At 33.4% G+C, this 15,747-nt stretch overlaps 1 protein-coding gene, 1 long non-coding RNA gene and 1 pseudogene across 3 annotated transcripts; 2 read left to right on the top strand and 1 right to left on the bottom strand.

Annotated features, from left to right (window-relative positions):
* The first annotated feature begins 2,699 nt into the window (after positions 1-2,699).
* Positions 2,700-5,517, top strand: LOC122583378 (annotated as a pseudogene).
* A 339-nt stretch (positions 5,518-5,856) lies between these two features.
* On the bottom strand, positions 5,857-9,193 carry LOC122582110 (ras-related protein RABA4d-like). 2 transcript variants are annotated; one of them, XM_043754467.1, is made up of 3 exons: positions 8,623-9,193; positions 6,433-6,911; positions 5,857-6,184 (listed from the first exon to the last, which is right to left on the bottom strand). In XM_043754467.1, exons 1-2 carry the CDS (start codon positions 8,847-8,849, stop codon positions 6,470-6,472), a joined length of 669 nt encoding a protein of 222 aa, XP_043610402.1. In that variant the 5' UTR covers positions 8,850-9,193; the 3' UTR covers positions 5,857-6,184; positions 6,433-6,469. The 2 variants fall into 2 exon arrangements, with proteins under 2 accessions (XP_043610402.1, XP_043610403.1); XM_043754468.1 differs by having other exon boundaries at positions 5,857-6,154.
* Positions 9,194-13,620: 4,427 nt separating this feature from the next.
* Positions 13,621-14,368, top strand: LOC122583851. Its single transcript, XR_006321337.1, has 2 exons — positions 13,621-13,662; positions 14,062-14,368. It is a non-coding gene; the product is annotated as an uncharacterized LOC122583851 (long non-coding RNA).
* The last annotated feature ends 1,379 nt before the right edge of the window (positions 14,369-15,747 follow it).

The following is a 15,747-nucleotide window of genomic DNA, read 5'->3' as shown; positions in this document are numbered from 1 at the left end:
CCTTAACGTACGGGCTCCACCCTCGGATTTAAAAATTCGTTGAAAGTATATCGAATGACATCTCTAATGAAAGAGCATTAAATTTTAAGAACACCCATATAATTTTTATAATTTATCTATGTACGGTTTTTGAGATAAAATATTTTGAATGAATTAGAAGACGAAATGATTTATGTAGGAGAGAAAATAAAAATGATTGGTTGAGATTTGAGGAGAGAAAAAAGGTGTTAGGTAAATATAGAATTGATATATGGGCATTTTAGAAAAGTAAATGTTGAAACTTAAAATATAAATAAGGAAGACTTACTTTATAATATAGTATAATATAGATATAGATTATAGCCGTTAACAAATATAATATTATTTAATTATACATGTCAACTTGTCACGTCGATATTACGTCCATGGATAGTACTTCAGTTACGGAGAACATTGTCAAGAAATGAGCAATTAATTTTTTATTTAGTTCTCTTAACGAGTTAATAGTTAGTAATTAGCGGTTAGCAATTAATTTATTTTTGAGTAACACTAATCTATATCTATATCTATATCTATACTCTATATATAAACAAACTACCATTCCTCATTCAACTCTCTACCTTTAAATTGTCCAATATACCCTTCTAATTTATACTACCTTCACATACCTTATCTCTAAAATTCCAAAATTACCCTTAAAAAAAACTCCACAATTACCTAGAAACCCTATTATGTTAAATACTCCATTCAATTCTAAAATTATTGTTACAGATAAGAAAAAACATCTTAATTGTCATAGATTATATCACGAAATGTTTAAACAATAATTAATTTTTTATAACTATTTTTGACTATTAAATTTTTTTAATTGCCCTGACCTCCTCCCTTACAATTGTATATACAATTGTATACAATTGTAATTGGTTATTTTTCATAGTTAGTTTTGCACTTCATTATTTCGTTATTTCTTGCACCTAATCCGCAACTTATTTTTAGAATGATAGATACGGTTAGATGTTGCATTGACGCATCTTATGAAAGAAACCTGAACGCTATAAACCGTTATGGCATCTGACGGGCTATAGATCGTCGCCGCTAGCAAATTAAGGGGTGATCGATGACTCGTCCGTTTTTTTCAGACATTGCGCTAAATGTAGACGTGCACATAACCATATTTTATTCGATATTCGAAAATCGAATTTCTTTATCTGAATTTTTTCACCTTAATTTTGACGTTATTTTTTTCCAAAAAAAGATCCTGTGAGAGAAGATGAAGCTGACTTGGGTGACATTTTTTACCGGAATATCACTTTAATATATCATATGATATCCTTACATTATATAAATCTCATTTTAAAATTTGTTAGTTATTGCCTATGTGGCATGCTTAAAAATGCAAGAAAGCCCAAAAATCATCTAAATATTGCTCCTTGTAAGGTCTACGGATTAGTTATTTTATAAGAAGTTCAAATTTTTGAAAACGGATTAGTTATGTTTTATACAAGTTCAAATTTTCGAAAATTTGAATATGTAACCGTTCGTGTATTACTTGTGGCGGTTACTTCCTTGCATGTCTATGTCTATATAAGGCCACTTCCATTTAGTTTAAAGGCATTTCAAAACATAAACACATAACATATCAATTTTAGCATGGCTTCACTAAACCATGTTTCAATTAGAAATTTGCATCCAAATAATAAGCCATGTACGATAACGGTTAGAATTTTACGGCTATGGAAGCAACCTCTATATGGAGATGTTAATAACATAGGTAGCATTGAGATGATTCTGATGGACGAACATGTAAGTAGTCATTGTTTGTGAATTTTTCTTTTTTGATTAGATTACTTTATATATTTTTTTCTATACTGTATATATATGAAGCATATCATATTGGTTAATATTTCTATATTTTGATTTTATATATACAAGATATGATCATAAATTATATATTATTATAAACGTTACGTACAATCAGATGTAATTGGAAGAGTTGTAGATGTTGGAGATACTTTGTGTTTTAAATGGCATGAAAAAAAATTAAAGAGACTGAGTTTGGTGTTGCAAGATAAGAGGTTAGTATATGCAATTAAATTCATCGATATATACTTAATAATAATCAGTTAATCATTTAGATTTCATACTATTATGTATTCACTAATATCTTTATATTTTAACTATTTCAGTGGAAAGAAGATTGAATGTATTTTACATAATCATTATGTGGATATATTTATGCGGGCTGTTCAATGTTATGAATTATCTATATTGGTTATGATATTACAATTCGTGAGAGCTTGAAATTGTGGAGGTAATGTATTTAAATTACAACTATTAGTTTTAATTATATTTAGATTATTTTTACTAAATTTGAAATGTATAATTTTGTAAGTTTAACTTAAATGTTTTTTATAGTTTTAATTACACGTGTAAATCTATTGTATATAGGTAATATAATTATATCCGATGTTGCATATGGTACAAGATTGCTAATGGACGATAAAGTTGATGAAATTTGTTTATATGTGAAGAGGTATTATACATGGGACCTAAAATTATATGAAAGTGTCAAAAAAAAAAGATAATTCTTATATCATCAATGAATTATGCATTAAAGCTCTTAATTTATAAATACATGTATATATCAAGCAACTACAGAAGTAACTTCATGTGATATAACCAAAACAGAAATTCTGAATCTACATATTTACGCGTCACCAATGACTTTTGTCAAACATTGTCGATACATAACAGTGTCAGAATATGAGAATTTAAGTGAGGTATTTCTTATTTTTCGGTTATTAATTTCAAATTTTTTTAATACGATATAAATATTGAGTAAGAAATTAACCATAAATTTACACTCATTCCTAATATTATCCCTACATTATATAAATCTCACTTCAAAATTTGTTAGTTATTGCCTATGTGGCATGCTTAAAAATGCAAGAAAGCCCAAAAATCATTACAATATTGCTCCTTGGAAAGTCTACGGATTAGTTACTTTTATAAGAAGTTCAAATTTTCGAAAACATATTAGTTATGCTTTCAAGAAGTTCAAATTTTCAAAAATTTGAATATGTAACCGTTCGTGTATTGCTTGTGGCGGTTACTTCCTTGCATGTCTATGTCTATATAAGGCCACTTCCATTCAGTTTTAAGGCATTTTAAAACGTAAACACATAATAGATCAATTTTAGCATGGTTTCACTAAACCATATTTCAATTAGAAATTTGCGTCCAAATAATAAACCATGTACGATAACGGTTAGAATTTGCGACTATGGAAGCAACCTCTATATGGAGATGTTAATAACATAGGTAGTATTGAGATGATCCTGATGGACGAACATGTAAGTATTCATTGTTTGTGAATTTTTCTTTTTTGATTAGATTACTTTTTAACATAACTTTTTTTCAAATTTATAACTAGCTTTTTAACATTCTAATGTATAAACATTTTCATTTTGACAGTTTGATAAAGTGGTTGTTGTTGCAACAATCAGTTTTATTCCAACCGACCAGTTATGGTATTCAATGGAATGTGTGAACTGTTCTTAAGAAGTTAAGTTGACCGATCTCTACATGGATGCAGTCGACATTATTGATGCTTTAAGGGACAACAAAATGTGGATTTGTTGTTCATGTAACAAGGAAGGAGTTCTCATCAATTCTAGGTATATATTTATATTTCATATTAAAACTCGATAATCATTAAGTTGTGTGGTAAAATTGTATCTCTGTTTTTTCTTTTTTGGTAGGTTTAATGTGCAAGTTAGGATTGTAGATGCCACTGGTGCTATTGGAGTTAAAATGAATGATCAACAAATTTCAAATCTTATAAAAAGAACAACATTTCAAATTTGTGATGAAAATTATGAGGTATATATGGTTTATTTTAGTGCTAAATAAGACTTTTCTATGCATTTTAAGTCATTAATTTTTTTTAAAATAGTCATTAGTTGTAATAGGAGTACATTTACTTCGCTACATGCATGCTTGAACTGGTGTTAAAGAAATTATTTAAGGTTATAGCACATCCACGTGGGTCTATATATCAAAGTGGGGGAAAATTCATAATACCTATCACATCCAGGTAACCAACATAATCCTTCTTATATGCGCCTACTATGGGCAATCCATTTTATAATTTCTCTCCGGCGTGCAATGATCGCGTTTTAAGCCCTCGTGTATCATTAATAAATCCCAAGGTATATTTAGCATTCTTCTTCTTTAAATTAATCAACTCATAAAAATATTTTTATTATGTCCAACTCAGTTATATTTATTCATTGATACAATCTTAAAATAAAGTTTAAGAAAAATTATTTAGGGTTATCCGTGCATCGCACGGGTCTAAGCACTAGTTATCCCATATAAGAGTGATCGATGAATCTAAAGACTTGAAATGGGCGATTACACACCTGGATCTTATCCTACATAAAAATTTTTTTGTTGGTTTATTGACTTTATACGCGCGATTTATTCAATGTTCGTTTCTGGGAGGATATATTTGAATTTTGAAATATATATTTTGTTTATTTCAGATATTAAAGTATTGGTCAACATTCTGTTTAAACCATACGCCGTAAAAAGCTAATATATTCATTAGAAAGTTTAAAATACACATTTGGTATCCTAACAAACCCTCCCTTTAAATTTCTTTAAATAACTCACTCATTCCTTGCAACTCACTACCATACTAGTCTCTTATGGCTTTCCTACAATTTCTCTCTTTTATTCTCCTCTCTTCTATGTGTACTCCCTTGTCTCAGTTTGATTTCTCAGATACATTGGATCCCATTTTCGTCTAATTGTCATTACATGTTCTGTGTTTCTTTTCCAGGTGTCGATGCAGCGATTTTCACATTGCAAAACAAATGTAACAAAAACGATATGGCCGGGGATCCTAGCTGGTTCTGGGCATCCTTTGCTAGGTGATGGCGGCCTAGAACTCAAGCCTCAGAAATCCATCAATCTGACGGCCCCAAGAGGGTGGTCAGGGCGCTTTTGGGCTAGAGATGGATGCACATTTGATGACTCCGGTAAAGGGAACTGCACCACCGGGGACTGCGGAAACGTTTTTAAATGTAACGGTGTAGGTGATGGTGCCACCAGCTTCCCTAGCAGAGTTCACCCTTGATAGCCCGATGGATTTCTATGATTTCAGCCTTGTAGATGGTGACAATATGCCCGTCTCAATTACCCCACTGGGTGGTTCAGGGGAGTGCTCTCGTGTGAAGTGTGTCAGATTTGAACCTACAGTGTCCAGATGGATTGCAGATGAAAGGGGATGGTGGTGAGGTCGTTGGTTGCAAGAGTGCCTGCACGGCTTTTCAGAAGCCAGAATATTGTTGCAGCAGGGCGTTTAACGATCCAAAGATATGCAAGCCAACAACTTACTCCAAAATATTTAAGAAGGCTTGTCCTACTTCCTATAGTTACCCATATGATGATGCAACAAGCACTTTTACATGCAAAAAAGCTAATTACTTGATTTCATTCTGTTAACATGTAGAAATTCTTGATTCTGGTAAATGCACCGGTTTTGTTATGAAATTTATGAAGTTTTGAATGAAAAAATGTTACTGTTTGCCAAGTAGGCTTGAGTTAAATTTTGAAGAAGCTATCACATATTTGATTATGAATTTGGATTGTACAGTGTAATGCTGGGTTTGGCTTTGTCAGATTGTAACTAAGTCAAGGTGGTAAAGTAAGGTCAGTTGCATAAACAATCTAATGGTGCTTATTTTCATAGGGAGGCAATAAGCTCACTGCAAAGATCTGGCCAGTAACTATTCAAATAATCACACCAAATATCACCAGATCAAGAAGTTGGATCATATAACCAGATCAAATAACACAAGAATACCCTACTCAGAAGAATATATGATTTACCCAAAAGAAATTAGCATGCATAATGGCCTGTTAAACAAGTGAGATTTAGTTCTAGAGTATGTCTTTTATGCCAAATTTCGAAATGTTCACAAAATTTCCAATGTAGAAATATTTGTACACAAGCTGATATCAACATACAAAACAATGTACCTACTGAGACTGAATCCCAGAGAAGTAGAGTCCGAGTGCCATGGAAGTAGTTATGATCAACACCACAATTTTTGCCGCGGCTGATAAAAAGTTACAATTCCAGCAACCGGAGAAAGATGTAGTTCATCTGTGGAATACGTGTGCAAACGATTATTTCCTGAAATAATTTACAAAAGAAGTATAAGATTCTACAAATAGACGAGTGATGGAAATTTGAACTTTAAGGCCAAATCAGAGATTGAAGTTTGAAATATGGATTCACTTGGACATTTAATTATTTTACTTCTATACTTTACATTTGACATGAATTGTAATGCAGTTTCTCTGTTTCTTTTGAGCCGAAGGGTCTTACAGAAAATTTTAAGCAGAGAATTAATCAAAATTAATTTTCAGATACGAAATTACCTGAGGCTAAGAAGCATGTCCGTGGGACAAAGGTGTCCTATGAAGATGTGCAACAGCTGAACTTGTTTCCTGCAGATACTGGCTCCTGACTAACAGCAATATTAGTCCCCTTGAGAAGGGCTGAGCTCCCTTCGGCTTCCTCATTTGCAACAAGAGATTTCTTACTGACTATTCGATAAATCTCGGTAAGGATAGTTAGAAAAGCAGGTTCTACATTTGTGGCCTCAAGGGCAGATGTTTCCATGAAAAACAAGCCTTCTCTTTCAGCAAACTCTTTTGCATCCTCCATAGATACATCCCGTTGGGAATCCAAATCAGATTTGTTTCCTATGAGCATGATGACAATGTTATTATCAGCATGGCCACGTAATTCTTCTAACCACCTGGCTATGTGATCAAACGATTGACGCTTGGTTATGTCATAAACCAGCATTGCTCCCACAGCTCCTCTGTAGTAGGCACTAGTCACAGCTCGGTATCTGTAGTTATTCAGCAAATACAGACAATATAAATGACAAAAGTTTGATGTACTATGGCATATACACAATTGTCGAGATTCATAGAAATGTTTGGTTGTATACACAAACGACATTTTTAAGGAGATTAAAAGTGATTTATGCTAATATATAGGTATCACATACAATACCAATATTAAGTTTGTAAGAAATTCAAGAAAATTATTGATACAACTATAAGAAGACCGAGTACAATTGAATCTAATGGAAGTCTTTGAAAGATGAATATATGTATTATCTAAACAATGAGCAAATGAACGAATTAATGGGCATGAATTCCACCAAAAGATGAACAATGAAAAGAAAATACAAATCTTAACAATGTAACAAAAATAGGAGAATACAGAGTATATACTACGGTTACTAACCCATGAATGGAAGTTCTGATTACTTCAAACAGAAGTTACAACAAAAGCATAAACTGAAACATAAACGAGCCTTAAATAGTTACATACTATGGTGAATTTGAGTTCATGTCATACTCCATATAAACATTTTCTCAAATAACGGGAAAGGGAACAAGTTGCCTCTTCAGTTATCAAAGTAAAATCCTTAATGTCATGAAGGTGTATGTTCAAAAGAATGAAACAAGTGAGTAAATCACTAGTTATGGTCAACGAACTTCTTTTTGATAGTGTAAGTAGCCTTATATATCTGATGGTCATAAACAATAGTACTAAAGAGACTTAACTTATTTAAACCTTAGGGATAAGTATCTTGGAATGTAACAAACTTTGAACGAATATTTATAGTAGGAAATAACTAAAGTTGTGTGTATTGTATGTAAACACCTCGAAAATAATGTTTATTGTATGTAAGAAAATGTATTCAACCAATTAAAATTAGACAAATGGCACCTTTATATGGTTGCCACGTATGTTTTCTTACATACAATAAACATTTTTTAAAGTTGTTTACATACTATACACACAACCTTAGTTATTTCCTACTATAGACATTCGTCCAAAGTTTGTTACATTCCAGGATACTTATCCTAAACCTTAATAACTCTTACTAGCATACCATAATATACCTACAGTGAGCATCTAAGACCCATAACGTGCTGAAATATAACACCCAAATTCAAGTCACTGCATATGACAACTTATCATTGTGTTTACAACAAACCTCACAACTTATAAGTAGCAAATCTAGCAAATCACAAATGCTTACATCTTCACACAACTATACAAGTGACAAGTCTATAGCAGATGCATATATAGAAAATTACCACAACTTTGGATAGAAACAATTCTTTAAAAACTAAGGGACCAGTTCACCAGAATGTAATTTTGGACGAACGCATAGCATGAACAAAGTCAAATCATGTCCATTGTATGTAAGAAACTTGTATTTTTTTTTGTCAAAATTGTGTAAATGTTTTACCGGCTAGATTTTTAGCCGGTTTATTACCAAATTGGACAAAAAAACAAATAAATCAACACGAAGTTTGTTACACATTATGTACATTCGTCCATAGTTAGTTACATTTCAGGACACTGATGCCAAAGCTAAATAACTAGAAATCTTTACATTTATATTCGGACAATTACTATGGGACAGATGAGGGGTGGCCTAGCCTAGGGGGCTTATTTATAAATGCTCAGGGCCGCCCCTAAACGCGTTAAAAAATAATATTAATAATAATAAATAGTAAAAGAAGAAGGCAAAGAACCTTTCTTGACCAGCAGTATCCCAAATCTGGGCCTTAATATTCTTATGATCAATAACCATAGTTTTAGTTTGAAACTCAACACCGATTGTTGCTTTGGAATCCAAACTGAATTCGTTACGCGAAAACCGGGCCAGCAACTGTGATTTTCCAACAGCAGAATCACCGATCAAAACAATCTTGAAAACGTAATCAATCTTCTGGTTAAAATCTCCGTGATAATTCGCCATCAGATACTAAGCCAACTGATCAACCCCACTTAACTGAATTTAAGTATTGTAACTATGTGAGTGAGTTTTATGATATGGGATTTTTTGGTTTGGAATCGATGGAGACGAGAAAAGAAAGGCTTGATTGCCAGCTTCTTTATTTATTATTTTTATACTTTTTTAGAATGGATTGAGCCGCCTTTATTGCTGTTTTAACTGCTTTCCGATTTTTAGTTATTTGACATTGAAGATGATATTGTTAAGTGAATCTTAATAGATAATGATGATTAAAGCTGTATTGGGGTTCGAGCCTTCGCTGATGTGTTTGGGTGAGATTCTTTTTGGAAATTCCATGCCCGATTATCGTTTTTGTATACCAAGTTGTAGAAATCAATTAATGGTGGTTACATTTTAAAGGGGTTTTTTTTCTTCTTTAAAGATGTACCAGGGTGCATACCCGTGCGATGTACGGCTAGGTAAGTGGTCCTGCAATGCATGCATAGGTAAGTGTCTTTGATCGACGGTTTTGGGACCATCCCACATTGACGGCTACTTTAGGTCTTTAGTGTAATATAGTTGGGGAGTGTGTTTATAGCTTCGCCACCAACTTTGGAGTCAATCAACAACTAACCTCGTTTCATTATAAATCATTGTGACACTCGTATGCAATCATTGTAACACTCATATGCCATACAGTTGAAATAGGAATGTGATATGCATTCTCTAACTATGTTTTGCTTGCATCCTCCTTGTAGCCATACACTCATCCACGTCCTTCCCAGCATAAGTCTCCTGTTCCGCCTCATTTAACCTGAAACATTTCAACAGGAGGAATGCTTGTTATATGTAAATATATAACTCAGGTTGTTATTGTAAACACGTGCCTTACCTTTTCTGTTTCTTTAGTTCGGCCATTTTTGTTGGGGTAAATTTCGATGCAACCCTCTTTAATGTCCTGGATGAAGATGCTCCACCCCTGTACACCTTTCACTAGATCTTCTATAGCAACCTCCAATTCCTCGTGCTCCATTCCAAGGAGAATAACACGGGCAGAGTTGAAAGTCTAACACTCTCCATATTGATAGTATGTGTGACTCTTGATCTCAAATGTGTATGCTACCTAGCAGCTGCTCCAAAACAGGTGGTAGCACTAAATCATCAATTAAGTCTTCCTGCTATGCCTAAACCAAGTGGAAAAATCAAATCGCAAACACTCTATATCTATTATAGAAAACCTTATATGCCTCAGGTGTTGCTCTTCTAATATTAATTTGGCAGACCTATTAAGTAATTTCTCAGCAGTCTCACCAAAATGCACCACAATAGTTTGGCCACTTTGATCACTAACGTTGACTTGGATCCAAAACCTTTTGGCCATTCAAGCAAGTGTTGATCAGCACATCTCCCAACGACCCCATAAAGTCACCCTCACCTGGCGTCCCCTGTCATAGCCAAACTTTAGCGTTAGATGACACCCCACACCATATAAATTTTCTTACTATACTATTGTTATAACAATATAAATTTGTTGGCTTTAGAAAAGTTAAATTATTTGACTTAAATTATGTTTCAGGTCAACTCAACCCATACAAAAAACATGTCACTTTTGACTTGTTACACAGCTGACCTAACCCACCAAATTTGCCACTTCTTTTTATAATTTTTAAGTTTAAAGGCGAACTGAAGGATTACCTCAAGCTTACTTCCATTGGCTAATGTTTGCCAAGGTAGTTTAAATTAGACAATGTGATCTCTAACAACAAAGACACTCCATTTCTATTTGCCACATGTATTCCTTCTCAAAAGGCAAAGGTTCCAATCTCCATAACTAACCAAATGCAGACCCTACACAAAAAATATATAGATATCTATTAAACTAACATGAAATTACAATTACTATAATTACCACTTACCGCAAAGATTTTTATGGCATTTAAAATTGCTAAACATGTGCAACCCCCTGCCACTACTTAGCAAATGTACTAAATCTCTCTTTCATCATCTCTATATCTACTCAAGATTAGTAACAAAAGATGGTAGGCAGATAGATTAAAGAAGTAGAAATGAATCATCAATAAAGTGATAAACCCCATCTCATGTAAAGCTCTCACTTCCATGTTATCAATAAAACTCCATAATGGAAGTTCATAATAATACATTTGAAAGTAATAACCATTACCAATAACATTTTTAAATTTCATTACGCTGTCTCTGTTAAGCTTCTTATCGCAAAGAAAATGGGCAACTTTAACTTTGTGAAACTTTAAGTTGTATAAGGCATTGGTCATTTTAGCTCCATTTGAAACCTCCATCAAAAGTTTCCTTCTTTGGGATTTTTTGATCTGGAAAATATTTTTAAAAAATATGTATCTTATAAGGGTTTATAATATATATAAAGCAGAAAACTTTTAGCATTGTTGTAGTGTAAAATGCGAATAAGTAGAAATTGTTATTTTAGTTAAAAATGTTTTTTTCCTTTTGCCTAAAAGGAAACGGGTCAAATGGGTTAAGAGTCAAGTCAAATGCATTTTAAGCCTAAAACACCTTAACTATCTCATTTTGATAATGATTATCACTTCAATCAATGTATAGCCTTTTCTAGTCATATTAGATTACTAATGAGTTATTATATGATTGAAACTTTGGGTAAAAGGTAAACATGTCAACCTCACCAAAATATAAAATGCAATGACGTGAGTTACCCACCATGACACCGCATCTAGAATGGTGAATACCTCAACATCATTCCTAGATAAATATAGGATAACATACTGATTATGCCTTCAACGATTTGTCCACTTGTTGTTGAAAGTATCCCGCATTATTTTTAAGGAGTTGAATCGAAGGATGCATATCTGAGTCCAAAAGCCACTTTTCAAGGGATTTTTTAAACCTCATTATTGATAGAAAGGATGATATACTCTTTTGGTGTATTTGTATCTTCATAACTTAAAAATGTATTACGGGTTCAGAAGATACATAAACGACTTCTCATCTAGGTTTGTTTAATTTGCTCACTTATGGAAGGTACTATGCATTACTCATTTAATTCAATTTCATAAAACTGTTCGCTCACTAAATAATATAAATAAACTAAACAAAGCATGCAAGAAGTAATGATATCCTACTGCACATACATCTTACAAAGAAAACTTATAATCTTCACTAATTAGCTTCATTATTAGTATCCAAATAATCTAATTTATGTACATGGCAAATAATCATATAGAACCTGTGACCTTGCATAGCCCGACTGATGCTGAAAAATTATTCGTTTCATTAAACATGTGTTAACCTATTACCCAACCCACTGATGTTCCTACCTTAAAAGAGAGTATGAACTATCATGTAACATCCCAAATTTTTAGGCCAATGAAATTTAACCTTTATTATAATTTTGACATTAAAATAAATTCCTAGCATTTAAAATTAAGTTACGGTGTTCAATTAGTTGGAACTTTAGCAAATAGCGTTATTTTTACCCACTTAATTTCATCAGGGGCGTGGCATTAAGGGGTGAGGCCAGCCATCTCTTTTACTTGGTGAGTCACTCTCCACCTTCAAATCCCATTCCTAATTCTCTTCTATCCTCTCCTAAATCTTCCAATCTTATAATCTTATGAAAACTTGGTTTCTAACTAAATCAATCAAATAACAATTCAAGTAATAATAACAAGAAATTCAACCTCCATGTATTCTAGCTTTCTAATTGGGTGAATTGAGGTGTATGAATATGGTGAATTTCAAATTCATAAGAAGGGGGAAGAAGCAAATGTGATTCTAACTCTATATCATTTCCATGTCTTGAAGGTATGAGTAATTTTAACTATTGTCACCCTAGTTTTAATTGTTCCTATGAATTAGGGTTCATGCTAGAAAATTAATTTGGGAAATTTGGGGGTTTTCATATATATAAGCTAATTTCTATAATACAAGTTAGGGTTATGGTAATTTAATCAAATTTAGGGTTTTAATTGGGTTGGATGGTAAATTTTGATGAATGGAAGTAAGAGGAAATCTGGACAGATTCTGCCCCTGATGTTGTAACAAGTTAAACGCCCTCATGAAAGCATTTTCACTTGTTGAGTCCTAAAAAGAAAATGTAGGTTATTGTGTTAGCAAAATTTTCCCACTGGAATGAGTTCAAAATTCGAAGTAGAACTCTAGTTATGAATTTTTGAATCCAGTGGCGCAATGCTGATCTTTCAGCAAAAATGATTCTGATGTTTGTTGTTAAAACGAGTAAAACACACGTATGTGAGTCAAATAATGTCTTGATCACTGAAGATGAAATGTACCTAAATGTGTTACAAAGAGGTGGCCACTGGAATGAGGTCTAAATGTGTTGTAGAACCCAAGTTATGGTCATTTGAAGTCAGTAAGGTCAAAGCTGTTTAACAGCAGCAGTTTTGGTTTTTAAAACGACCGGAAGGCAACTTTTAAAGATAATTCACATGTTGGTTACTAAAGATAAAAGGTAGGCATATGTGTCATGTAAATTTGGCCACTGGAATCAAGTAAAAAGAGTAAGTAGAACTTCAGTTATGCTTGTTTGAAGTCTGCTTGGTCAAATATGAAAATGACGAATTGGGTATGAAAGTAAGTTTTGGTCAAATGAGAATAATATAAGAGATACATGTTTGATGAACCAACCCAAGATTAATATAAGATTGTAAATGAGGGGTTGGGTGTTGAAATGCTAGTGATTATGGCTAGATGGCCTAGTATGTGATTGATGATCCTTTATGCGTTATGATTTGTTGCTAGGTTGAAGCATACATGTTTTGTGTTCATGCGGTCTTCTTGATTTATGATTTTGGTTGTCGCGGAGGAGGTGAGTACTCTTGCATACCTTTATGTTTACGTTGGGTCAATTACCATGAGATGTGAATGTTCCAAGCATGGTAATTGATTTGGCGTGAAGCCCATGTGGGGCATTGTTTATGAGGCCTAAGAACCTCCGGGGCCTAAGAATCCCGATAGTTGATGTGAAATGAGGCCTAAGAAGCTCCGGGGCCTAAGAATCCCGATAGATATGATTTGTTATGATTGTTTAGCTTATATGGATCCATATATGTGTTGATAGTGTGCAAGGTGAGCATGTAAATGTGGCATGACGGTGTCATAGGTTACATGTGAAAGTCCTTGCACTTTGCCCTCCTTCGTAGGTATAAACGTATGCAAGATTATTCACTAAGCTTTGCTTACTTTATAGTTGTTTACCCTTTTATAGGTTGTCCCGGATGCGGAAGAATGTAAGTATTGTAAAGATTGAAGTTAAAGATGCTTAATGGATATGGGTTGCTTTGGTTAAATGCGGATAATGGTATTGGTAATAGGACCCATAGTGACCCCTTTGAACTATCGGCTCTTTGTACACTTGTTATGTCTTTTGGAGAGTTATTATGATGTCTAGTGTTGGACTCGAGTTTTTGGGTATTTCAAATGGGTCGTTTTGTAGTTGTAATGTATTGATTTTGTTTAAACGTGTTTTGGAGAAACTCATAATCCGTAACAGGTTTGGATGATGATTTTACGAATAGATCATGCCAAAATTTCTAATTTTGTACGTCGTCATTTGTAAGATGTCAACTCGGGTAATTGACCCATTTGGTGGTAAAGTGAATGTTTGGTCAACGGATACTTTTACCTTGCGTATTTCTGAGTCGAAAACTTATTTGAACTTAGAAATGTTGTGTTATGAAGTTTGGTTTTGATTTTGGTAGCCTGTAAGTTTGATTAAGCATCTAACGATTTTTGGTGTTGCTGAACTGGTGCCCACTGCGGCGCAGTGGGGGTAATTTTACCCACTGCGGCGCAGTGGGGATTGCATCCACCCACTACGGCGCAGTGGGTATATATATATATAAAAAAAATCCTTATTTTTCTATTAATTCGAGTTGTGTCGTTTCATATCATATGGGTCAAAACTTGTTACCACAAAATGATTTAGTCCACGTATAGTACTAATGTACCTGGATGACAATAATCCTGTTAATTGTTTGAGCTCTTGATGCAAATCATTCTCTATGTTCCTGTAACAAAAAAAAAACCCACCGTAACCAGCATATTTTAAAAAATGAAAACACATTTGAATTTGATTACAAATATAACATAAATGATCATATAGCCATATGTGACACACCCCCATTTTAATGTTGGATCAAATGCAAATTATGTTTGTTTTTTTATTCATTTGAATGTCAAGTTTAGGATGGTCATAAGAGAGCTTACCAGTCCCTCTTGTAGCTTGTTGGCTCTCTTAGTATCCACCAATATTTGATAAGCCATCTGCAAGGAAATAAACGTTGAGAAATAGAGAAATCACAATTATGCTGCCTCATATACAAAGGAAAATAAGAATAAAAACGAACCTTTGATTATAGGAGGGTAAAATCACAATAATGACGTGGAACACTTTTAAATATTTAAAACAAATTTCAGTTTGTAGGAAAAAGAGAAGATGAAAAACTTACAATGCCACCATATTCTATAGTAATTTGATGAGGTCTAGGTGTAGCGCCTTACCTGTTTTCACAATGCTCCACAAATGCGGTGTAGTTGTATGAATTTGCTGGAAACATGCTTTGGTTTGAGTTACTCATTAGCATCACCATTTCAGTATATGACTAAGAAGAAATACACAACTCCATTTCAGAAGTAGAAAATAACCTTTTGTGTTGTCAAGCTTTTGAATAAAAATTAAAAAGAGAGCACTAAGAAGAAATACATAACTCCATTACAGAAGTAGAAAATAGGTAATGAGATATAGAGAAAATTAAAGAGAGAGTACTACCTGCAAGATTTGAAGGTCTTAGTGAGTTGAAGCATGGTATGTTTCTTGGTTGAGAAGGATTCCAGTTCTTCCCAACTGCCTTCTATCACATTGTAGCAATTCAAGGTCGCATCCTACATACAT

This window comes from Erigeron canadensis, chromosome 9 (assembly GCF_010389155.1).
Source record: "Erigeron canadensis isolate Cc75 chromosome 9, C_canadensis_v1, whole genome shotgun sequence".
Taxonomy (NCBI): Eukaryota; Viridiplantae; Streptophyta; class Magnoliopsida; order Asterales; family Asteraceae; genus Erigeron; species Erigeron canadensis.
This window is presented reverse-complemented; position numbering and strand designations above follow the sequence as displayed.